Source organism: Muscardinus avellanarius (genome assembly GCF_963383645.1).
Source record: "Muscardinus avellanarius genome assembly, chromosome: 1".
NCBI lineage: Eukaryota > Metazoa > Chordata > Mammalia > Rodentia > Gliridae > Muscardinus > Muscardinus avellanarius.
This window is the reverse complement of record NC_137786.1, coordinates 136,600,457-136,626,054: the sequence shown is the minus strand read 5'-3', so window position 1 is coordinate 136,626,054 and position 25,598 is coordinate 136,600,457. Positions and strand designations below refer to the sequence as shown.

At 36.5% G+C, this 25,598-nt stretch overlaps 1 protein-coding gene across 4 annotated transcripts in view; it reads right to left on the bottom strand.

The window, feature by feature from the left end:
• The window catches only part of SIK3 (SIK family kinase 3), a gene marked incomplete at both ends in the record, with an annotated part of 236,833 nt that overhangs the window by 64,497 nt on the left and 146,738 nt on the right, over positions 1-25,598 (bottom strand). For 3 of the 4 annotated variants that reach the window (XM_080719989.1, XM_080719990.1, XM_080719991.1), the window contains one exon: positions 11,912-12,073. In XM_080719989.1, coding sequence (XP_080576115.1) covers positions 11,912-12,073 — 162 coding nt within the window. Of the gene's footprint in view, positions 1-11,911; positions 12,074-25,598 lie in introns of those variants that run through there. The other variant, XM_080719992.1, reaches the window with a different exon arrangement.

Here is a 25,598-nt window from a genome sequence, read left to right as displayed (position 1 = left end):
AGGGCACCAAATATAGTGTAAATGTATACTATTTATGTTCAATAAAAAAATTGTTAAAAAAACTTAAATGTCTTAAAAAATAAATAAATAAAAATAAAAAGTTAAAAAAAAACAGCTGGGGGTGTAGGTCAGAGGTAGAATGCCCTGCACTCAATCTTCAGCACCAACAAAAGAAAAGGCTTTTATGAACTCACACCTTCAAACTTGTGATGTCAGTAAGAGACAAGGATGAAAAGCAGAAAGAATTCTGGCCCTTGCCTAATTTCTCAACGGATTTAAAGTGGAAGAGAAGAGAACAAGTTGTTAAGTGGTCTTGATGGAAATAACTCAAAGAACCAAAGATGGGCAGGTATCGTGGTACACACCTGTGACCCTCACACTTGGGAAGCAGGACAGGAGAGGAGCATGTTGTAGGACAGCATCAGCAAGTAGTGAGACTCTCATCAACCTCCTGAGACACGGTTTCAAAATGAAAACAAAAAAATAGGGCTGAAGGTGTAGCTTAGAGGTAGAATGCCCCTAGGCCCAATCCCCAGTACCACTAAATAAATAGATAAATAAATAATAAGCAAGCAAATAAATATGAACCAAAGATCAACACCAGTGGAAAAATACTATATGCATAGAATTTGTACTAATGTATAGATTGTTAAAGTAGAATGTGACACATATATAAGGAACTAGTTCTGATTTTCCTCTATATTACTGGGCTACAAATCATGTGACCCAAAGGCTTTATTTGGAATTGAACAAAACACAGGTCAACTCTATGTTTCAACAGGATTATAGTGGCGATGAAGGATGCTTCAAAGGTCTCAGGAATAACAATATTAGTTTACTCTTAAAAACAGGTCTTGGCCGGGCGTGGTGGCGCACGCTTGTCATCCCCGCGCTTGGGAGGCAGAGACAGGAGGATCGCGCAGGTTCGAAGCCAACCAGCGCGCGCTGGCTTAGGAGACCCTGTTTCCAAATAAAAATGTAAAAATAGGTCTGGGAGTGTAGCCCAGAGGTAGAAGGGCTTCCAGGAACCCCAGTACCCCCCCCCAAAAAAAAAACAGGAGTGGTGGCACACGCTTGTAATCCCAGAATTTGGGACCGGAGGATCACAGTTTGTAGACAGCCTCAGCTACGCAGTGAGGCCCTCCACAACTTAGTGGGACACTGCTTCAAAATAAAAAATAAAAAAAATAGGGCAGGGGGTGTAGCTTGGTGGTCAAATGACCCTGGGTTCCATCCCCAGACCCGCAAACAAACAAACACACACAAACAAACAAACAAAAAAACCAAACAGGTCTTGGGAAGTCCTCAGTGTTTAGCAATCACTAACCCCTGGCTGAACTTCCTGACTAGGAGCTAATAAAGAAGTAATGCCAAAAACTACTGAATCATAGTCTGAGCATATATACACAAGAAAAAAAATCAAGTAATCATATATTTGCATTCACACTTTTTTTTTTTTTTTTTTTTTTTTTGCCAATTGAAGAGGGCTGGACCAGCATTAGATTGGCATTTTTCAGTGAATGACCTGATATTTTCTCCCAATACTTCTTAGCAGGTAGGATCAATGAAAACAAATATTTTAAATAAAAGTAATAAGCCAATCTCCTCCATTCCATTATAGAAAGCACTACCTCAGTACTTCTTATAAAAAGCTTAAAGAAACCCACTCCTCAACATAGGATCTTTACATCAAATTTGGTATTGAGTAGATATATTAAGGAAAAAATTGTAAGAGATATTTTCTATAAAACATGCAAATAATATTCACTGAAAGTCTTGAAAATATCAGTATAGTTGTAATTCTAAGTGGTACCAATTAGAATAATAAGTCCAATCATTTAACCAACTTTCCTTCCTTCCCTGCCTTCCAAGGACTGGGACTCCAGGAGTACATCACCAGCCACAGATGGTAAGTTTCCAATATTTTTAGGCAAACAAACTACAAACTATGTTGAATTTTAGTGTACCTTTTATAAGACATGAAAGATCAAAGTTTTCTTAAATTCTCAACAGAACTAAAGATATCAAATGGAAATACCGTATATTGGTTCAATAACATTTTCCAAATTAAAAAGATATACAATCTGAGAAAGCCTACTTTTTGAGAAAGGAAGGTATGATGATCATTTAAGAAGATGCTGTAAGATGTTACCTAGAAGTTATGAGTAGGTAACAAAGTGATCCCCTGGGTTAAGGCTAGTAGAATAAACATAATTCAGATGAGATGTGAAAAGTACCCTGCCTAAATGTAAAGTGTAGATATGGCAATATCTACACCAATAGATATTGGTGTAATATCTATTGGTGTAATAGGACACCCCCGAGTTTGTGAGGACCACAAATGTGTTCCCAGTACAGTGTGAACAAGACACATAGGATACCTGCCCTACCTAGTACAGCAAAGAAGACACAAAGAGAACAAACAACTAGCTATGCAATTGCAGTCATCCTAGGAGTCTTAAAATTTCAGAAGTTGGTATACAATATATAGAGAAAAGAGGCTTTCTTGAAGAAACCTTTATCAACATTTCAGAAAAATCAATGGGATTGAAAAAAACCAAGGTTAAACTTGGGTTAGAATGTAAAGAAAACTGGGATCTACTTAATTGCACAGATAACCAGTATTTTCCAACTTTTTTATGACTCAAAAGCGCTTTTCAAAGGAATGCATTATCTCTAAGAAAGAAATTTTAAAAATAATTCTGTCATTTTTGCATGACTTATGATAAAGGGACTCAAAGTAAAAGCTATTTTATATTAGTATATTATTTAAAAATGACTTGAGACATCTTTATAAATTTTAAAACAAACATATTTTCTCATTTTAAAACTGACTCACTAATTTACTTAAATTATGTAAGAAAATGTATTACTGCAAATTGATATGTAATGTTTACTTTGGTACTACAAATATATATTGAGATTATAATGCCTAATGCACATGGAAACTTTATAACCTCATATTTAGAATACTTACATATTTGAACCTAAAAACTGAACTTGTTTATTATCTCTCTCCATCCCTCTCTCCCTCCTTTTTTCTTTTTTTTTTTTTTTTTGTACTAGGGACTAAAACTAGGAACACTTTTAGGACTTTTTATTTTGTATTCTGAAACAATATCTTGCTAAATTACTGTGGGATGGCTGCAAAAACCTGTGATCCTTCTATTCCAACATTTCAAATCTGGGATCGCAGGCATATGCCACTGTGCCAAGCTTTTCATGTTTTTTTTTTTTTTTTTAAATAATGACATGGATTAGCAAGGTATAGGCAGGTATTTATTTATTTATTTATTTATTTATTTATTTATTTATTTATTTATTTATGGTACTGGGGATTGAACCCAGGGGCATTTTATCTCTGAGCTATATCCCCAGCCCAATTTTTTATTCTTTATTTTGAAACAGTGTTTCAAGTTGTGCAGGACCTAAGTAGCTGAGGCTGGCTTGGAACATGTGATCCTCCTGTCTCAGTCTCCCAAGTACTGGGATTACAAGCATGCACCACCACGCCGGCTTAGGTCATTATTTATAATTACTTCTTTGCTAATAATACACTGTGAATGTGGATAGTCCTTTTTCCCAATAAATCAAGTTGTTTACAAGATAGATATAGGTAGGGGTGTGTGTATGTGTATAAATTTATATGTATATAATATGTATATTCTTTTTTTGTACATGTAATTCAATTTTAAAGTTTTGACTTTTGAGGCCCTAAAAACACATCTCGATGTGCTATATAAGAACTATGGCCAAATAAAGACAATTCACGAATCTAGTGAAGTTTATCTTGAGGTCTTGTAGAGTTATTTTTATCCTCATTAATTTGAATTTCAACATTACTCTTCTTTATGCATTATATACTCCAGTGACCCATAATATAGGTAAATTTAACAAAATCTAATGAAGAACTCATCCTGGTAAGAGCCATTATGGTAAGTAACTACTTCACCTGAGTAAGACATGGAGTGGTGGAGTCACAAGCCACTCAGCAGTTCCCTGCTCGCAGGCAAGCACACTTGACTTATACTCAGAGGCTCTTAAAATACTGCTTTTGAGGGAGGATGGGAAGACCTAAATAATTACTTCATTTATTAACTCCTAAAAAAATAGAAAAGGTAAGATGAAATCATTATCACTTTTTATGACAAGAATCCCCAGAAACACTGAGAACCTGTGGATTCAGAAATCACTGGCTGGGCAAAGATCCTGAGTGTGTGTAGCCTGAACAAAGAAGTAAGGACTACACAGAGTAAGGACGTTCCCAAGAGTCTAGATGAAATACCCATGTCAACTACTAGCAAACTAATTTTTTTCTGTTTGGCAATGAAATCCAGATTCTAAACTGATGAGAACTTTTAGTAATATTCTGCCATCTAGCAAAGGCTAGCCTAAGAAATCAGTTTCAATTTTTTAATATCCCTTTAAGTTTATATCACACTTTTCACTACACAATGAAGACAATTTCTGAGGCAGAGTGAAGGAGCAAGCTGAGTGATTTGTTAGTCCCTCCCCCAAATGATCTTGCAGTCGAGGGAGCTTGTGATCCTGTAAGAAAAAGAGTTGAGAAAACATGGTCTTGGGAAGACTTTAAAAAGTTCTTTTTTTTTTTTTTAGTGGGTCTGGGGATGGAACCCAGGGGGATTCAACCTCCAAGCTACACCCCCTACCCTATTTTTTATTTTGAAATTGGGTCTCACCATTGCAGAGGGCCTCACTAAATAGTAGCTGAGGTTGTCCGCAAACTGCGATCCTCCAGTCTCAGCCTTTCAAATGCTGGGATTACAAGCGTGCACCACCACACCCAGCTTAAAAAGTTCTTATTCAGATAGAGTATCAATGTTCTTTTAAAACATCTTGAATTAGAAACTGTAGATAAGTGTGCACTTAATTTCCTTCAATTGAATCTTTTGATTACTTAAGATTTTTAAAAATTGTCATTGTCTGAAGCTTCAATAAGATGCTGATAAACTTACTTTTCTAATCTAAACTTACTTTTCTTAATCTATGTATTACATCTATGTATTACTCACTTTTAATCTATGTATTACTTTTCTTAATCTATGTATTACATAGATTAAGATGTAACTCTGGCCTTTAATTATCACTTATCTATACGTTACTCATTTATATCTTGAATTAATAAATACAAGATATATATATATATATATTTATTTATGGGGTATAATGTTCTATGTATATACTGATGAATGATTAAATCAGGCTAACATTACTCCACATATTGGTCAATCTATATTTTATTAAATGCTGTGTTCAAGATGGGCTCAGAAACAAAGAACAATCTGAAGTCTTGAGATGACCTGGTGGGGGTACCAGGTGGGGTACCTGGTGGGGTACCTAACATTGCCGTCCAACCCTCTTCCCTCAGCCAGGCTCCTTTCCCCCATGGACAGGGGCAGCAGGGACTCAGGCTTAAAGCTCTTTTCCCCACAGCCTTCTTCCTCTTGCCCAAAGCCTCAAAGCAAAGGTCTCCATTTCTTTCAGCTCTCTGGATCCTTTTCCTTTTCTATTTTTAACCATCAATGCCTTTGTTTTCTAGTTACCCAACATATAACTGACTTACAATTAATAGATACTAGCATGGAAATTCTAGAGGTTGAAGAAAAGTAGCAGAGAAATCAATGAACACAAATGGGAAGTTTGTGTAAGAGGCATCTGTGCTTGGGGAAGAAATTCTTACTTTCAGCTTCTCAAGCTGGTGTATATTTACATATCATCAGGCACAATGCTTCAGTATGCCAAAAGTTTTAAAAACTAAAGGCTAAACAAGATGCATCTTAATGGATCATCAACTTTTCCCCCTATGTTTAACTAAATTAATAATTTCTGTGTATGTATATGGTACTAGGGACTGAACCCAGAAAGCATTCTACCCCAAATCTTATTTCTTATTTGGAAATGGGGTCTCACCAGGTTGCTGAGAGCCTCACTAAATTGCTGAGGCTGGTTTTGAACCTGCGATCCCCAATCTCAGCCTCTAAAATACCAAGATCACAGGTGTGTGCTATATTAGGCTAAGTTAATTACTTTAATATTAAATAGGCACCTGACATTGAAAATAACATAAAATATGCATAAATCTGAAGTTCAAGCATGTGGTTAAAAGTGTATCTAAAGTGGGTCATTTCAGACTATGCAATCAATCCGGACTCACCCAAACCCTGTATAATCCATCCCCTCTGCTGTGTGAGAAACCACAGTGGGAAAATCTGAAAAGCAATGCTTCTGCATTGGTAGCAGAACGATTATGAGTGAAGCCTCATAAACAGAAAATTTTTCTTGATCCTAGCAGGATGAAATCACTTTTCAGAATCAGTAAGACCTCACAACTTAGAACCATGATTAACAAAATCTGCTCATTTGAATGTCAACTTTAGAAATTTTTCATATAAAATATGTACCTGCGATATCTTTTGAATAAAGATACACTAATTTTACATTTAAAGCTCTAGTCTTAGAAGTAGGATCCAGAAGAGAAATTTTTTCAAATTTCATTTTCCCAGTGGTCAGCCATAAAATAAAGTTACTCTGTGCCTTCTACTTGACTATCACATGCTATTTCAGAGACAGAAATGGGTAGAGGTGTTCAAATTCCTAGAATCTTGAATTCAGAAAAGTCACAATGGACTGGAATTCAGAAGTCACAGTAGACTTCTCTGGGTATCAACTGCTTACCCTGTCAATCAGGAAGGTGCATTAAATGATAAGAGTGAAAGCATCATGAAATACAATTTAGCTTGATACAACAGATGTTGTACTACTGCTTGGGGATGGTTGGGGACATCTGCAATCACTATTTTATGACAGTTCTCAGAAGTTGATGATTTACACCCTTGCTTTTCTACGATAAAATCTTAGTATATTCTTGATGAGAATGAGAGGTCAGTGGACTTTGATGTGATGCTTTGATTTATTGCTTTTAAAAAAGTATGAATCTTGCTCTCACTGAATTAAGGTCAACAATTTCCATGATACTTTAAATCCATGCACTCTGAAAATTTCTTCCAAAATATTGGCGTTTTTGGAGTTGCCCTTCAGATCACTGCTGTCTAATGACTGCCAACTAAAACAATAACATAGGAGTGGAAACTGTCTCATGGAGCCCGATCTGGGAGTTGACATTTAAAGAGAAAAGTTTCCAACTTTCTTAGATTAAAAAAAAAGTTTCTACAATTTTGAAAACATTCTTATTACATCTTAGTATCTGAAAAAACTTTTTCACAGAATAAGCCAGCTATATATCAGTTTTTTTCCCCCTTGAGCAATCTTTTTTTTTTAAATATAGAAATTTCTATACTTAAATATCTGGGGACATGATTAAAATAACTTTCAAGTAGCAGTTTACCAACCATTCAAAATGAAGACAACACCATTTTTCTTTGATAGCTTAACATAATCTCTAAACATATCTTTGAAAGTTTTATCTTCCTGGCCCAGATATTTTATTAGTTATACAGTCCTAGAAATTTCTCTTTGCTTTCTCCTTTGTATTTGCTGCCCTTTTCTGCCTTCCCATGTCTACTACCATCATCAGTCCTCATGCAGGATGTTACTGGTGTTTCTATTACCTTCCTGTCCCTTCTCCATTCTCACATCTTTGCCCCTGAAGTTGATTTACTAAGCCTTGTATTCAAATAACTTCACAAAAGCCGAGTGTGCCCCACCACCCTTCTCTCTCTCATACTGGGGATGGAACCAATGGGCATTCTAACTCGCATCTCTCTTTCAGTCAGTAAAAAGATACTGTTAGAAAGCAGCATCTCTCCCCAAATCATTCTATTTCATCACTCAGATTTTACCTTCCTCATAGACCCTGTGAGAGCTCATCTGCTTGTATCTCTCTCCCAATCAGAATGATAGACTGTTTTGCCTGCTGCTGCATCCCCAAGGCCTCCATCAGTGCCTGCTCATGGCAGGTGCCTTTTCAACATCTGCTGACTGGAAGTCAGCAACAAATGCCTCTGCAAGACTCTCTTCTACCCCACTGATAATTCTCATATCAAATGTTATATCTTCAATAGAGTATGTATGTCCTTATCAGCACTGCCATAAAGTTCAGATCAATAACTGTACTGAGCACCTAGACAGATCAGGTATGTGCTAGTCAGTAGGAATGAAACACTGAGCAGAATGTTACAGCCCCCACGGAATGGACAATCTACTGAAACTTCACAAGCTAAAGTAGTTTCTTCATCCTTGAAATTCTATGGTTAACTATATTGTTACATTAATATGGCAATAAATCATGACATATTTTATAATATCTCTTCTACTGAGTCAAACTATAATTTGATGGCTGTGTCTTTCCAGTTCCTCATCTACTTTTTTGTAGCAACTCACATCTGATGCATGAAAAATGAAAAGTTAGAAGCTAAGGATCTTTATTCCCCCTGGCACTCATGTGTGTTCTTTATGAAAAATTAAAAAATTTGGAAGGTTTCATACAAAAATGAGAATAAATTAATGTAAACACAAATATCCATGAAATAACTTATCCATCTTCTATACTGAACAGAAAGTATAATTTAAGGAGTCAAAATATTGGTAAACATTGATAAAGGGAAAACATGAATTTCTTACATTTCCAATTTGAATTTGATTAGTTCCAAATTAATTAGCTACTGTAACATATATGATGATTTTAAAGTTGAGTCACTTAAGACTAACAATAACTCAAATAAATTAAAAAAAAACTCCTTTTCTCTTACATGTTTCTTTCATATATAGTAGTTTTTTTCTTACTGAGATTTATAATACTTTATCAAAAAAGGCCATTGAAAAGATCAGAGATCTGAAAGTTATTTTAGCTTTTAAAATTAAAGTTGATTTCATTACCATCTGACCTTATCCTGTCAAAACCATCCAACCTACCTCTTTATAATTAGTCATGTTCTACTCAGCTTCAACTAGAAGCGTTTCTCCCACTGGTCCATTAAGTTCTAAGAAGATTTGGCAGGTGAGAATGATAATTCTATCTAATTTATGTGCATGAAAGAAAGTTCAAGCAATGACTGAGAAACTGAGTAATGATAGCATGTAAGAGAAGAATGCATGAGCAGAGATGTTACATATTGTAGCTGACCACAAAACCTGAAATGCTCATTTATCCTTGTTTTGTTCTGAAAACAAATAATAAAAATGTAGACTTTGGGTAAAGGAATTTGAAAATCTTGCCAAAGTATGTGTGTAAACTCAGAAAGCCCAAGGTTGGGGCCCGCGCCCCCAGGAATCTATAATGACACATTAGCAGGTACAGATTCTCACAGTGCCTCGCCTACTTAGATTCGCTTTAACTACTAATAAAGAAAAATCTTAAAAATCATCAATCTCATTGACCAATGACCTCTACTTTTATTCTTGATTTCTCAGTGCAAAAGCTAAAGGATAGGAATTGTTTTCACTAAATAAATATGGTTCAGAATTCAAAGTGAAAAATCAAGGAGACAGCTAAAAGACTTTAATTTTGGGTCAGTGGAGGTAGAAGAGAATGAGAGAATACAAAGAGGACCTTGTTTTAATTCATTATTCTGGTCAATAATCTAGAGAGTCTGGTAATAGCATTTGGAGTTGGCTGAATAATAAATACCACACATTTATGTTCTAAACCTCTATTCTTGTGAATGAGTTAACTTACATGGTAAAAGAGATTTTTTGCAAAAGTGACTGAAGATCCTAAAATGAGGACAGTATCTTAGATTATCAAGGAGGGTCTAATGTAATCATAAGGGTCTTTGTAAGATGGAATAGGAGGAAAGAGCCAGGACGGGAGATGTGACAGTGGGAGCAAGGTCAGAGTGATATGCGCACACCACCAAAGCCGAGGCATGCAGGTGGCCTCTAGAGACTGAAAAAAGCACGAGACTAGAGTTTCCCCTCAGAAGCTCCAGTAGGAACCAGCCCTGACAACATCTTGTCTTTAGTGCTGAGCCACTCATCTCCAGAACTAATATGCTAAAAAAAAATCTGGGTTGTTTTAAGTCACTAAGTTTGGCAATTTTTTACAGCTACAGTTAAAAAAAAAAAAAAATCAACATATTTGGCCAGGCATGGTGGCACCTGCCTGTAATCCCAGCACTTGGGAGGCTGAGACAGAAGGATCACAGCTTCGCAGCCTACTTACTTGTTACTTAGTGAAGCCCTCCACAACTTAGACCCTGTTTCAAAATAAAGAATAAAAAATGGGGTTGGGGGTGTAGCTCAGAGGTAGAATGGCCCTGGGTTCCATCCCTAGTACCGAAAAAAATTATAAAAAAATCAATATATTCAACTGCACTTTTAAGGATTGTGAGGTTTGGCAGGTTTTATTACTACTAATTTACTTGAAGCTACAGCAAATAATTACCAAAAAAATGTTGAAATTGCCAGGCTTTTCCATTTAACCCCCTCTCTGTGGGAACTGCCAACATCTAGAGATCTTGGGAGAAAGTAAACATAATACAAAAAAAAAACATGGTTTTTATGTAAGATTTTAAAAAGTCTTAATCCTTTCTACTATATAGGGAGCTAGTGCTGGACTCAAAGGACCCATAGACTATGTGAAAACCCTAAATGAGAGTGCGGCATTATCCTGAGGTAAATAGAAAGCTAGATGACATTCCAAGAATATATAGGGAACAGCCTCGTCTGAAGCAAAGAAACAGTCAAAAGAATCCCTAGTCAGTAAGGGTATACTTCTGTACTTTGACCTTTAATATGAGATAAATTTGAATTCTTAACTCCCACAGTACTAAAAAAGAAAATCTTTAGAATGGCTTTTTATATCTTGGCTTTTTAGGGCAATTATATTTTAACTATATTTCAATTCTCTCTATAAAATGCTCTCCTTTTTATCTGAGAGATGGGAGAAACTGTCAGAAAACAAAAGTGGCTTACTTTTTCTTTATAGTTTCTATATAGACTGCAGTCACTTTGTTCTCTCAATAGGTGGTGAGCTTGTACTCAGCAGGTAAAATGCTGACAGTTTAGTAAAACTGAGCATGAGCAGGCTAGAGATAGCAAGGAGATAAAAAGCTGGGCTAAGACAAGAGTTACATTAAAACTGGCCTAATATAGCCAGGCGTGATAGCGCAGGCTTGTAATCCCAGCATTCAGGAGGCTGAGACAGGAGGATCCTGGTTCTTGGACAGCCTCAGCTATTTAGTGAGGCCCTTTGCAACTCAGTAAGACCCTGTGTCAAAATAAAGAATATAAAAAAAGGGCTGAGGGTGTAGGTCAGAGGTAGAATGCCCCTGGGTTCCAGCTTCAGTACTGAAAAAACAAAAGCAAAAACAAAAACAACTAGCTGAAAATAATCTTTAGTAAACTTGTCATGTATATATATATATATATATATATATATATATATATATATATTTCTTAGTGTACAGAAAAACATTAAAAAACTAAGTCTAAAATCCATATTTTAAGTGTTGAAGCAGCTTTTAATAAAATATTATTTATGGTGAACAACAAAAAGCCTGGATTTCCTCTAAGCCACTATAAGATCTATTCTTACTAAATTATAAAACACAGCCTTTATAATAAGCATGTTTTATTTCAGCAGTGACCTAAGTCAACCTCTTCAATTGAAGCTGAGAGGGCATATAACTTCAGCAGTTTTGCTTTCTACTTCATTCTGTATTTTATTCTTCATTATTTTAAAAAAAACCCTGTCAATCAAAATATAATTTAAAATATTCTTTCCTTTCTTTCCCCTGCCTAGTTCTAATATCACATTTAAAAAAATTATTCTGAAAGTTTATCAATTTTCAGGCTATTGAAAAAAAAGCCTAAAATTTCCTTATTTCCCCAATACTTCTTTTGAACAGATGGAAACAGATAATCTCTGTATTTAAGAACCCTAAAGGAAAAGCTCTTTGTCCTTCTTTTACTTCCTCAATACACTTCTCACCTGCTATTTTGATATTGAGATTGGCATCCAGAAGCAAATTTTCAGCTTTTAAATCGCGATGAACAATGTTCCGACAGTGACAAAAATAAACGGCTGTGACGATCTGTTTGAACTTCCGACGGGCTTCTTTTTCTGCCATTCTACCATGGGCCACCAGGTGGTCTGCGTTGAAGAAGAACAGTTAGTTCTCATTTTGAACACTGGTACTATTTCAAAAGGTACACTTAAGGGATGCAAAGGAACCTTACCAAATGGCTGAGATAAAGAAATAAAAGGGGAATAACACTCTGACAGTTCTGGTTTGTGTCTATAAAAACTCAGTAATAAGAACACAAATTATTTTCCATACAGATTCTACTATGCACAAGCATACATAAGAGTAAACTTACCCTTAATTTAGAAAAGGCATTTTGAGGAACTGATTTTTTTGAGAATCATAATACTCGCCATCTTTCTTTTCATATCCCCAGGGCAAAATAGAACATATATGTACGCATACACACGATAATTATCAGATAGCTGGGTGTGGTGGCACACACCTGTAATTCCAGTAATTTAGTGAGACTATCAGCAACTTAGAGACTTTGTTTCAAAATAAAGAATAAAATAGGACTGGGGGTATATCTCAGAGGTAGAAGTCCCCTAGGGTCAATCCCCAGTACCAAAGCAAGATAAGTGTCAGAAATATTTTCTGTTTTAAAAGGCGAGGAAAAAAAAACAAAACAGAGTCCCAATAATTAATAATTTTAGAAAAAAAGTAGACATTGCCAAAAGAGAAAACTGTTTTATACTGGACTGTGTAGGCTAAAATCACTTCTGTTTTCTTGAAGTCCTGCAGTTAGACATAAAAACACATTTCTTTGGTCACTTAGCAACATGCCTGCATAATTTTACCTACATCTTTTGGATTTACCAAATAATTTTAAGATTATGTTATTATTTTTTTCTTGTGGCACCAGGAATTAAACACAGGGGCCCTTCTACCTCCAAGCTATACCTCCAGCTCAATATTATTCTTTATTTTTGAAACAGAGGATCGCCAAGTTGCAGAGGGCCTCACTAAATAGCTGAAGCTGGCCACGAACCTATGATCCTCCAATCCTCCTACCTCGACCTCCCAAGTATTGGGATTACAGGCATGCACCACCATGCCTTGCTTATGTTAATTTTTTTTCAGATAATATAAACAGAAAACCAAGGGAAGTTTCTACAAACTTAAATGAACTTATTTCATTGGGCATGTTGCTAACCAAAGTATAGCAGAAGAATTTACATGTGATAAATTTAATAAATCTATACATCAGGTTATCTTCAAATTTAAAAACATAACTTGATCGACCATAATGAATACAGCAAGTTCTTTAAGCACTATTCAATAATGGCACTAGGTTTTTTCTGACAGTATCATACAGATTCTTGATCCAGTTCTTTATCAAACCAACTGGTCATGACAACTGATAGGATTAGAAATGTTAGCTGTGATCCAGTATGTTCTCTTTGAAATCTCAAATAGTTCCACCATTAGTACTGATCAACTGATCTAGCTGGGAAGAGGACATATTTGCCATCCTAAGAACCCTAAAATAGTAAGAAAGTAAAAAAAGTTAGACAATTATAAATTTATTGCTCTCTGTTTATCAATAGTCGTTCCACTAATACTACCTGGTTATTTGGTGACATCTTACCCATCCACAGGACTACTCAGGTATATAGATGTATATTATTCCCATCACAAAAAGAAGTTGGGGTAAAACATCATACCAGTGCCATGACTGAGAGTTTGGGGCAAGAAATGAGGGGAGAAAGGTGAAGAAAGAAAGCCAGGTGACAAGTCTTCTACATATCAGATTGTGAAAAACTTCAAACTGCATTCTGACCACAGAGAATGTATATTTCTGGAGAGTAACTAGTATAATAACTTTTAAGAACATGTCTTATAGCTTGGCATGGTGGTGCATGCTTGTAATCCCAGCATTTGGGAGGCTGAGACAGGAGGATCACAGTTCAAAGACATCCTCAGCTACTTGTAGTGGGTCCTTTGCAACTCAGTAAGACCCTGTTTCAAAATAAAAAATAAAAATAGGGCTGTGGGTGTAGCTCAGAGGTAGAATGCCCCTGGGTTTCATTCCCAGTAGTGCAAAATAAATAAGTAAGTAAGTAAATAAATAAATAAATAAATAACATATAAGTAAATAATTTAAATTATTAAAAAGAACTAATCAAATGAATTGCTAAAAGTTTTGTTTATAACACCATTGTTGAACCATTTCCCTCAAAACCAATCATTGTTATTTCCAGGTTACCAACTTGGAAAAAAGAAGAAATTAGACATCTTCAGCTTGAAAGTTAAAACAGTAGCACACTGCTTCCAACTAGAGTTTAAAGGTAGTGATAAATGAGCTTACATTCTGATGTGTTTAGCTTTCTGGTGAAATCTGCCATGAACTTTATAAACAACACAAAACCCTGACTAGGGATAGCAACTTAACATAAGCTGTTAAAACACTGGACATTCATCAGATGTAGAACACTATGTTTTATTTTAAAAGGTTATTCTCTAACAGGACCTGCTCCTTTGACCCCCTATTTCTTTTAAGAGGGGCCTAATTATTCTAATAATATGTTTTAGTTGCTAAACTTTGTCTAATTAAAGAGCTTTGAAGAGACAGCTATTCTTGAGAAACATAAAAATAAACTCTTATGACGGTTTACCATCAGAAGCTCATTTGGCCAAGCCACCCATTAATTAAAATGCCCAAAAGACATTCATCTGGCAGTAAATACTAATTACCAGAACACATCAAAGCACTTCTTAAATGCGACAGAATGATTAATTTTGTGATTTTCAAAATAAGTGATTTTCCTTTATTAAAAAGCCTCTTTATACATTTCTAAGTAACTTATTTTACTAAAATGATTGGAAAGTTATCAAAATTCAGAGGCCAGGAACTGATAGAATGTTGCATAGTTCTGTTTTATTTCTAAAATGACACATTGGTTGCCCTTAGATAAAACATTCATATTGCCAATGCCTCTACCTCTTGATCTGATAAATGGAAGTAAACTCTGTTGCATGCCACAGCCAAAAAAGAAATTTGAACTTTGATCAGGAGTTATCATAGGTGACAAAACTTCAATTTTCAAAGATATTTTGAAGAGACATTTTTATAAGGTTCACTCAATATTATACAAGGAATGTTTAATCATGTTTTTGATAGTTTACAAAGTTCTTTTAAGATTCTATAGTGTTTAAAGGTGATTATTCTACACATTGATAGTCACTGTTAATGGTTCTGGTTAAAGGTATTTGTGACAGCATACTGGATAAAACTCTAATACTTAAAATTACAACCATGCATGGTGGCACACACTTGTAATACCAGTACCTGGGAGGCTGAGACAGTCAGATTGCAGGTTCATGGCCAGCCTCACCTACTCAGGCTCTCCGCAACGTAGTGAGACCCTGTTTCAAAATAAAGAATAAGAAGCTGGGCGTGGTGGTGCACACTTGTAATCCCAGCATTTGGGAGGCTGAGACAGGAGGATGGTGGTTTGCAGACAGTCTCAGCCTCATTCACTACTTAGTGAGGCCCTTTGCAACTCAATGAGATCCTGTTTCAAAATAAAGAATAAAAAAAAAAAAATAGAGCTGGGAGTGTACCTTGGAGGTAGGATGCCCCTGGGTTCCATCCCTAGGACTGCAAATAAATAATAAATAAATAAATAATTAAAAATAAAAATAAAGAATAATAAATAGGCTGGGGGTGTAGCTATGAAGTAGAATATACTGGGTTCCATCCCCAGTACTACAAATAAAATAAAATAAAATAAAATAAAATAAAATAAAATAAAAAATAGAATAAAATTATACTTGGCTTAAACTATGATACTTTCAGCCGGGTGTGGTGGCACATGCTTTTAATCCCCACACTTGGGAGGCTGAGACAGGAGGATCGTGCAGGTTCGAAGCCAGCCTCAGCTACTTAGTGAGGCTATCAGCAACTTAGTGAGACCCTATTTCCAAATAAAATATAAAATGGGTCTGGGAGTATAGCCCGGAGGTAGAAAGCCTCTGGGTTCCACCCCCAGTACCACAAAAAAACAAAAACAAAACTATGATACTTTCACCAAAGTCAACTGCAATATTCCTATTATTGATAATAAAGAGGATCTACAGCCAGGGGTAGTGTTACATGCTTATAATCTCAGTACTTAGAAGGCTGAGACAAGAGAATTGCAAGTTGGCTGCCAGCCTTATCAACTTTGTGAGGCCCTCTTCAACTTAGTGAGATCCTGTTTCAACATAAAAATAAAGAGGGTTGGGGGTATAGCTCAAGAGGTAGAATGCCCCTGAATTAAATTCTTTGTAGCATATGGGGGGGGGGAGCAGGAGGAGAAGAAATACAGATCATTTTCTCTTTCTCTCTTTCTTCAAATTGGGGATTGAATGCAGTGTGTGTGTGGGGGGGGGGGTCGTTCTACTATTGATCTACCTCCAGCCCTTTTTATTTTTTCATTTTTGAAACAGGGTCTTACTAAATTATGGTATGCTGGGTTGGAACCAGCAATTTTTTTTGTCTCAGTCTCTCAAGTACTCAAATCACTTTTTATTTTTAAAAGGTGTTAGCTACCACCATATTTCCTCTGAGCAAAATTTCTCCTCTTTGTTAGCAATGCTTTTCCCCACATACAGGTCCATGTTGGTGGGGCAAGCTCCTCTGGACCTTAGCCTCAGCTTTTACTTTTACCCATCTGATTTCCCCACCCTGCCTGTTAGTTTCTTTTAGTATAAACCTCCAGGGTGTCATGGGTGTGCCAGGAAGCCAGCAGCCTGCAGTGATTTTCAGTCCTAGCTGAAAATTGCCTTTTAGCTGCCCTCTTACAAATGGCTGCTTTATATTCCTATATGCTCAATAGGCACACAGCAAAAATCTAAGTTCCAGTGTGACATTTTACTTTCAGTGATGAGATCCAGAGCAGTAGACCTGCCTGGACTTAACACACAGTCATAGCATTTGAATAAATACTGGGTTGCTTTCAGAAAGTAAATGAAAGAAAACGGCTTCTGAATTCACACTATAGTCAAAGTGAAATATATTTTAAATCTTGTCAGGATAAACTTCACTTGCAAGAAACTCTCAAGAGTTATGTTACTTCCTCCCAGCTAGCTTCTTCAAGCACTGGGTACAAATACCCATATCCTCAGGCCCTTTCACCTCACACTGCAGTCCTGAGCCCAGCTTCTGTTCTTTCTAGATTCCTGTCTCCCTCATTTGAAAACAAAACTGCTATATCAAGTCATCATATTATATTCTTTATTAGCATCAACTAACTCTTTATTTAGAACTGGGACAAACTTAAAGTTTTCTTCTATTACAACTTTATGAATCCATCTAAACAGGGCTGAAGTGACTTTCAGTTAAAAGGAGACAATGGTTCTCCTGTTTCAAGCTCTTAGCAAAAGTAAAGTCTTAGTTCTCCTTTTTACTTTTCAATGATCACATATCACTTGGCATTAGACTTCATTAATCTTTATCTGCTTCTACGCGCGCGCGCACACACACACACACACACACACACACACACACACACACACACCGTGACATTACAGGACTGATACACCCACTAGGGAGTAGTATTATCAGATTAAGGAGTGAATCCTGCAACTTCAAAAGTATTTGAGCACCAGCACATAAAGTTTCCTGCGGAATTCACTGTAATTTCTGTACCAGTCAGTACTCAGGAATAACTCTCTTGTACATTTAGTGTCTAACCTTTCAAAGAGTGAAAACACACATAAGCCAGTCTTTGCTTCTTGAGACCAGCTTCACTGGACTGTCAGAGGTAGGCCACTAATGGGATAGTGGTGGGGACCAAACATTTCTAAAATAAGTTACTTTTCCACTCTAAGCAGACAGTCTCCATTTATCTAAGACCACGGCTCACAGCTAATGTAAAACAACACTGACAAGGAACAGACCTTGGGACAGGTCAAGGAACTACATTTCTTGGGGGCATATAGGGAACTCAGACTAGAAAAGGGGAAAGGTAGCATGTGTGCTAGTTTTAAGTGGTTACCTGAAAACATTTCTGCCCATTCCAAACTAACCACAGCTCAGAGATCTTTACTTTGCCACTCAGTTCTATCATTTCTTCTTTCTACATCCATGGAAACGACTTCCTGTTTATCAAACAAACACGTCTTTCCAAAAAAGCCAGGGAGAGGCCAAAATAACTCAGATGCTCCAGAGAGCAGGTTCTGAAGGGCACTTGCTTTTTTTTTCTCGAGTGTTCATTCACTTTCCTGTCTTATTGTCCTCTACCTAGTAAGCTGAATGCTCTGACTAGAGAAAGGGGGTTTATCCTTTTGCAGTACCTGCCAGAATCTAACGACCTCACACCAGGCTGCTTAATTTGTTGCTGCTTCTTGTTACTACTTTCCTTCATCCTTCCAGTTATTTAGGACAAGAACTTCATGTCACCTTTCATTCTGCTCTTTCTCCTATAACTCACATTCCATGAACTCTACCTTCAAAACACCCAGAATTCAGCCATGCGTCACCCCTCTCCACTCCACTCTAGTGCCACCAAACCAGATGAACAGCCACCATCTCTCCTGGATCACTGCAATTTCCTCCTAACTGTACTCCTAACTAGCACCCCTACTTCTGCCCTTGTCTTTCTGCATTTGCTCTCAAACAGGAACCAAGTAATCTTTTTTTTTTCTTTTTGTTTTGAAACAATTATAGACCCACAGGAAGTTGCAAAGGTAGTATAAACAGGTCCCACATTTCCACCAATGGTTAAATCTTATATAATTATAAGATCAAGCCCAGGATGTGACAAAAGTACAATGTGTATATAGTTCCAGGTTATTCCCTGTATGTCATTGCATTGTGTACATTTTATCACTGCAGTCTAGATGTAGAACTGTTTAGAGCTGCTCATTATTGAGCTTCCCGATGGCCATATTTCCCCACTTCCCACTACTTCTCACTTGTGGAAACCACTAATTTGTTTTCCATTATGTAATTGTGTCATTTTGAGAATGTTATATTGATGGAATCACATAGAAGGTAACTTTTTGAGATGGGCTTTGTCCATTCACCACAATGTCCTTAATATCCAAAGGAGCGGCTACACAATACAAAATAGTATACACATACAACAATTTGCCAACCCATTCATGGATTTAAGGACATTTGGTTGTTTGCATATTGAGGCTGTTACAAAAAAAGTTGCCATAAACAACTGTGTATAATGCTTTATATAAACATAAGTCTGAATTTATGTAGCCAGTATAATTCCTTCAAATCCTCCAATGGAGCCAGGCGTGGTGGTGCACACTTGTAATCCCAGCATTTGGGAGGCTGAGACCTGGAGGATCGCGGTTCGCGGACAGCCTCAGCTACTTAATGAGGCCTTCTGCAACTCAGTGAAACCCGGTTTGAAAATAAAGAAAAAATAGGGCAGGAGGTGTAGCTCGGAGGTCAAATGCCCCTGGGTTCCATCCCCAGACCCGCAAAAATCAAAAAAACAAAGAAAAAAAAAATCCTCCAATGGGTTCCCAGTGTGACCTCTGACTTCCCCATCACTGTTCAGCTCACTCATTCTAGGATTGCCATGTCTGCCTCCTTGCTCTTTCTCTAACACAAGTGTAATACTCTTGCCTCAGGACTTTTGTCCTTTCTACCTTAAATGTTCTTCCTTCCACTAGATATCTGTATGATTTTGCAAAAACCTCTGTGAGACCTCCCCTGACCACTCCATCTTGTCAACTCTCCTCCTGATATTTCATACCCACCTCCCTCTTGCACTTCATCAATTCTCTAAGAAATTACACATTCTTCTTATTTAGTTTGCATTTTATCTGTCTTCCCCACTAGCAAGTAAGCTTCATGAAGGCAAGGATTTTTGCCTATTTTGTTCACTATTATTGCCAGTACTTGGAACAGTATCTGGCACATATGAGATACTTAATATTATATTGAAATAAAATAACTGAACAAATTCCTATCCTAGCTTCTTAAAACTATTTTATGGACCTTGGATTTTATTAGCAAAATGAATTTTGAATTAAATATTATTGCTCACTTCAATGAATTTAAGTCTTCCCAAGTAATCCAAAGGCATACTAACATTTATGAACTATATTCACTTACAAGAACACACACTAGGTATAAAAGCAAAAGGTGTACTCAATTTTATGCCATCTTTTTTTTTTTTTTTTTGCAGTACTGGGGTTCCTGGAAACCCTTTTATCTCCGGGCTACACTCCCAACCCCATTTTATATATTTTTAAAATTTGGAAACAGGGTCTCATAAGCCAGGGAGGCTGGCTTCGAACCTGCACAATCCTCCTGTCTCCGCCTCCCAAGCGCGGGGATTAGGAGCATGCGCCACCACGCCCAGCTGCCGTCTTTTCTTTTTCAGAAAATATAACCTCTTTGTGAAATACCTTATAATCACAAGACACCTTTATTTATGAAAATTCTGAACTAGAATTATTTCTATTACTATATATAGAAGAGTGTTCTGCATATGGTGGATGCTTAATAATTATAGATTCCTTGAAGGAATATCATCCAGAAATATACTACAATTGTTCTTTGAACCACAGAGGATTAGTTCCAGGAACCCTTAGGATACCAACATCTACAAATGCTCACGTCCATATATAAAGTGGTGTAGTATTTCCATGTAACTTTCTGTACGTGCTCCTGTACACTTCAAATCATCTCTAGATTAGTTATAACACCTAGTACAACGTAAATGTTTTATAAATACTGGTGTCCTATATTCTTTTGGGAATAACAAAAAAGTCTACATATTCAGTATAGATTATTTTTCCAGTATTTTGAGTCAGTGTTTGTTTCCATCTACAGATACAGAACTGACAAATACAGAGGGCTGACTAAAAGCCTTTATGAAGACACAGTGCTTTTTATTCTTCATTTTGCCACTAAGTGGTTTGCAAACAGTGCTTTCATGTTGTCATTACCAAACTCATGTTATCCTTTGATATCAAGTCCATTCTTGTTAGTAGATAAAAATAAATTTATTTTCTTATAGCTCCTTAAAAATATATTTAAAATAAGCATAACCCCAGGCAGCTTGTGATAAAAGATCCCATATATTCTAAAAGGCCTTTCAAGAATACTATTCAAGCTGGGCATGGTGGTATACACCTGTAATCACAGTACTTGGGAAGTTGAGATAGGAGGATCCCGTGTTCAAGACCAGTCTCAGCAACTTAGTGAGACCCTTGGCAACTTAGCAAGGCTCTGTTGCAAAATAAAAAATAAAGTAAAATAGGGCTGAGGGTATACCTCAGAGGTAGAATTCCTCTGAGTTCAATTCCCAGGACAGCAAGAAAAAAATATTCAGATATTTCTGAGGTAGTCCAATGTTTCTCATGCCACACCAGTGCATTAGCAATGTTTTTTTTTTTTTTTTTGCTAATTATAAAATAGAGGATTTCTGTCCTTGAAACTCTTCAAGGTGTAGAAAATATGTATGGTATGCTTCATGTGTGTATGAAGGAGAGGAAAATATGGATACCTATATATGTATGGTACATATTTGTTTATACTTTCCAAAAGAATTAGTGTTAAATAAAATACTTATAGAAATGGTTTTCTTCTAAAGATAGAAAAGGGATAGAAATTACATTTCTTTGAATGTACCTTGTACCACAGCTTTAACTGTGAAAACATATATTACATAACTAACCAATTCAGAACTGAATCAAAGAGTAATTTCTTTTTTAATATACTTTTATTGTTACACTGTAATTATACATCATAATGAGGCTCAAGTGATACAAATATGTATGTACACATCACTTGGTGTGCTTCTCTCCAGATCCCTCCCCACTCACCATCCTTCTCCTCATACAAATCAGTGATACTGGAAGTATCTTCATATGTAGACATAGCATTATTGAACTGTTCCTTCATCAAGACCCCATTCCCACGCATCTTCCCCTAACCCCTTCCATGTTCTACTGGTCTCTCTCCTCATTTATCCAAAGTGCCTTTTTTTTTCTTTCTATTTTCTCTCTAGCTTCCACATATGAGAGAAAACACACTACTCTTAACTTTCTGAGACTGGCTGCTCTCACCTAGCAAAATTCCATCTAGTTTCCTGTAAATAACAACATTTTGTTCTTTATGGTTCAGTAAATATCCATTGTGTGTATAGACCCCATTTTCTTTTTTTATTCTTCTGTTGAGGGACACCTAGGTTGAGTCTATAATTTGGCTACTATGAATTGTGCTACTATAAACATAAATATACATGGATCACTTTAGTATGCTGACTTTAATTCTTTTGGAATGATACTGAGGAGTGGCATAGCTGGGTCATACAGTGCTTCCATTTCTAGCTTTTTGAGGAATCTTCAAACTGATCTCCACAGAGGTTGCACTAATTTATAATCCAGTAAGTGTATAGAAGTTCCCATATCTACACATCCTCGCCATTCTAACTGGAGTTAGCTGGCTATTACTAGAAGAAAAAAATAGGACCAACTCTCCAAAATATAGGCAGCACTGTTAAAGACTTCCTCAATAAGATCTCAAAGCTCAGGAAATAAAGTACGTATCAATAAATGGGAAAAGTAATTTCTAAAAGTTGAAAGAAAGCTATAAAAAATGAACCTAACTGTACATAAAGTTGTGATATAACCACTCAGAGAAGAATTTTGAAAAATAATAAAATACCTTACTTATAAACCTTTGCTATGTTTTGAACGCTTGCATATCTCAAAATTTATTTTGAAACACTCTCCACTGCAATAGTATTAAGAGGTGTCCTTCTTGAAGTGACAAGGTCATAGGGCTCTGTCCTCATGAACAGAATTAGTGGCTTTATAAAAAGACTCAAGAGAGCAAATTCAGCCCCCTCCTGCCCACAAGAAGCCAAGAACAAGGCACATGCATACATGAAGTACAAAGTGAGTCTTTATAGACACCAAGTCGGCTGGTGTTGGACCTCGGACCTCCCAGCCTCCAGAACCGTGAGGAATGTCTGTTTATTATAAGTTACTCACTGTAAGGTGACTTGTTGTAGCACCCTAAGTGACTAAGAAAATTCTTCATGGAATATATTCTAAAGACAAAAAGAACCAATAGTCTCCTCACTATTTATGACATTAGTATTGTTTTGAATCAATTAACCCTTCCCTTGCTCTGTCATAGAGAAGTTATATGTTCAAGTCGTGTGTGTGTGTGTGTGTGTGTGTGTGTGTGTGTGTGTGTGTGAGAGAGAGAGAGAGAGACTAGGGATGAAACACAAGGATGTTCTACATCTGAGCTATATGCCCAGCCCGATTTTATTATTTTTAATTTGAAACAAGGTATTGCTATGTTGCTGAGGTTTGTCTCAAACCTGGGATCCTCCTGTCTTAACCTCCCAAGTCCTGGGATTACAGGCATTTACCTATGAAAGTTAAAGTACTTTGGAATCACAGTTTTCAGCAAAGAAAAGAAATATAAAGATAAAATGTTTAGGAAGTAAAAGTGAGCTATGAGAATGTTTACATATGCCTGTAATCTCAGTACTTGGGAGGTAGAGAAAGGAGGATCACAGGTTCGAAGCCGGCCCCAGCAACTTAGCAGGGCACAATTTCAAAATAAAAAAATAAAAAGGGCAAAGCTGGGCATGGTGGCACAAACTTGTAATCCCAGCATTTGGGAGGCTGAGACAGGAGGATTGCAGTTTGAGGACAGCTTCAGCTACTACTTAGTGATGCCCTTTGCAACTTAGTGAGACCCTGTTTCAAAAATAAAGAATAAAAAATAGGGCTGAGGGTGATGCTCAGAGTTAGAATGCCCCTGTGTTCCATGGTTCCATCCCCAGTATCACAAAATAAATAAATAAATAAATAAATAAATAAATAAATAAATAAATAAATAAGGCAGAGGGTATTTTGGAGGTAGAATACCTCTGGGTAAAATCTCCAGTATTACCAAAAAAAAGCTTGTGATGGTGTATGTCTGTAATTCCAGCAACTTGGGAAGCTAAGCTGGGAGGATTGCAAGTTCAAGACCAGTCTGGGCAACTTAGTAAGACCCTGTTCTCCCTTGACCTCATACAGAGCTGGGGATATAGCTCAGTGGTAGAGTGCCCTTAGGGTCAATCTTCAATTCTGCTCCTCTCAAAAAAGTAAAAATGTTGAAATCTTGAATCTTAATGTTTATATAAATTCATATTTTACTCTTCTCTTTATTAAAAAATACAGATCCCCTACCTTTGTCCCCCAAACTTGTAAGCAATGATAAAACAGTGGCACTAAAGAATATCCCTAGTGCCTATACTTTTGTCTCTAAATGTAATTTTCCACTGGAAGGTTTTAGGAGAAATGTTTGATTCCAGATCAATGTCTGGAGCAGAGACATCATGTTCCAAATAAGCTGGGGACATCTTGCTTGAAAGCAGATGATGTGAAAGATTACTGGGATCACATTTAAAAGATATAGGAATCTGCCAGGCGTGGTGGCGCACGCTTGTAATCCCTGCGCTTGGGAGGCAGAGACAGGAGGATCGTGCAGGTTCAAAGCCAGCCTCACTGGCTTAAGCGACCCTGTTTCCAAATATAAATATAAAAATACTTCTGGGAGTGTAGCCCGGAGGTAGAAGGGCTTCCAGGAACCCCAGTATCACCAAAAAAAAAAAAAAAAAAAAAAAAAAAAAAAAAAAGGATATAGGAATCAAATTGAAGAGTCCTTCATTAGCTAAGGGAATAATTTGAACATTAAAATAACAATTAACTCCATGGAATGAAGCACACCAAATAAAGCCGGCAATTCACAATTATATCAGGAACTAAACAAATCAATCTACTCTTTCTTGTTTTGCTAGGGTACCAATTCATTACTTTGAAATTTGATACATAGAAGAAGAATAAAATATGTACTTTGCCTTGAATATAATTTCTAAATAGCTTTATAAAGCCCAGTTCTTTACAGAACATTAACTAATGAATATAAAATAAAGAATTAGAAAAAATATTAATTTGCAACATCTAATAAAATAATGTACCTAGGCAACTAAATAAGGACAGCTAAAACAAACCTTCAGCCAAAGTTTGATGAGAAACTTTCTAGGAGTTGATTATGTAAATAATATCTACACTTAAGAGACTATTCTAAATACCACTGAAAGTGAGGAAAACAGATGTAATAGGAAAGCTATGAAGTAATCCTGCCCTCCCCCATTAAGCCTATATTTAAAGAAATTTCTAACTATAACTATCACTTCACAAAGAACAGTGAGCTAGAATATATTGTATGTGATGATAAGCCAAATCCAAAATGCAAGATATTTTACAAGAAAATCTAGTTTCTTAAATAAATAAATGGCAAAAAAAAAAAAAGTGATGCCAGGCATGGTGGCATATGCTTGTAATCCCAGCATTCGGGAAGCTGAGACAGGAGGATCACGATTCGCGGACAGTCTCAGCTGCTTAGTGAGGCCCTCCGCAACTCAGTGAGACCCTGTTTCAAAATAAAGAATAAAAAATAGGGCAAGGACGTAGCTCGGAGGTAGAATGCCCTTGGGTCCCATCCCCAGTACCGCAAAATAAAAATAAAAATAAAAATAAAATAAAAATATAAAAAGACTAAAATATAGGATTAGGGTTGTACCTTGGAGGTAGAATGCCCCTGGTTTCCATCCCTAGTAT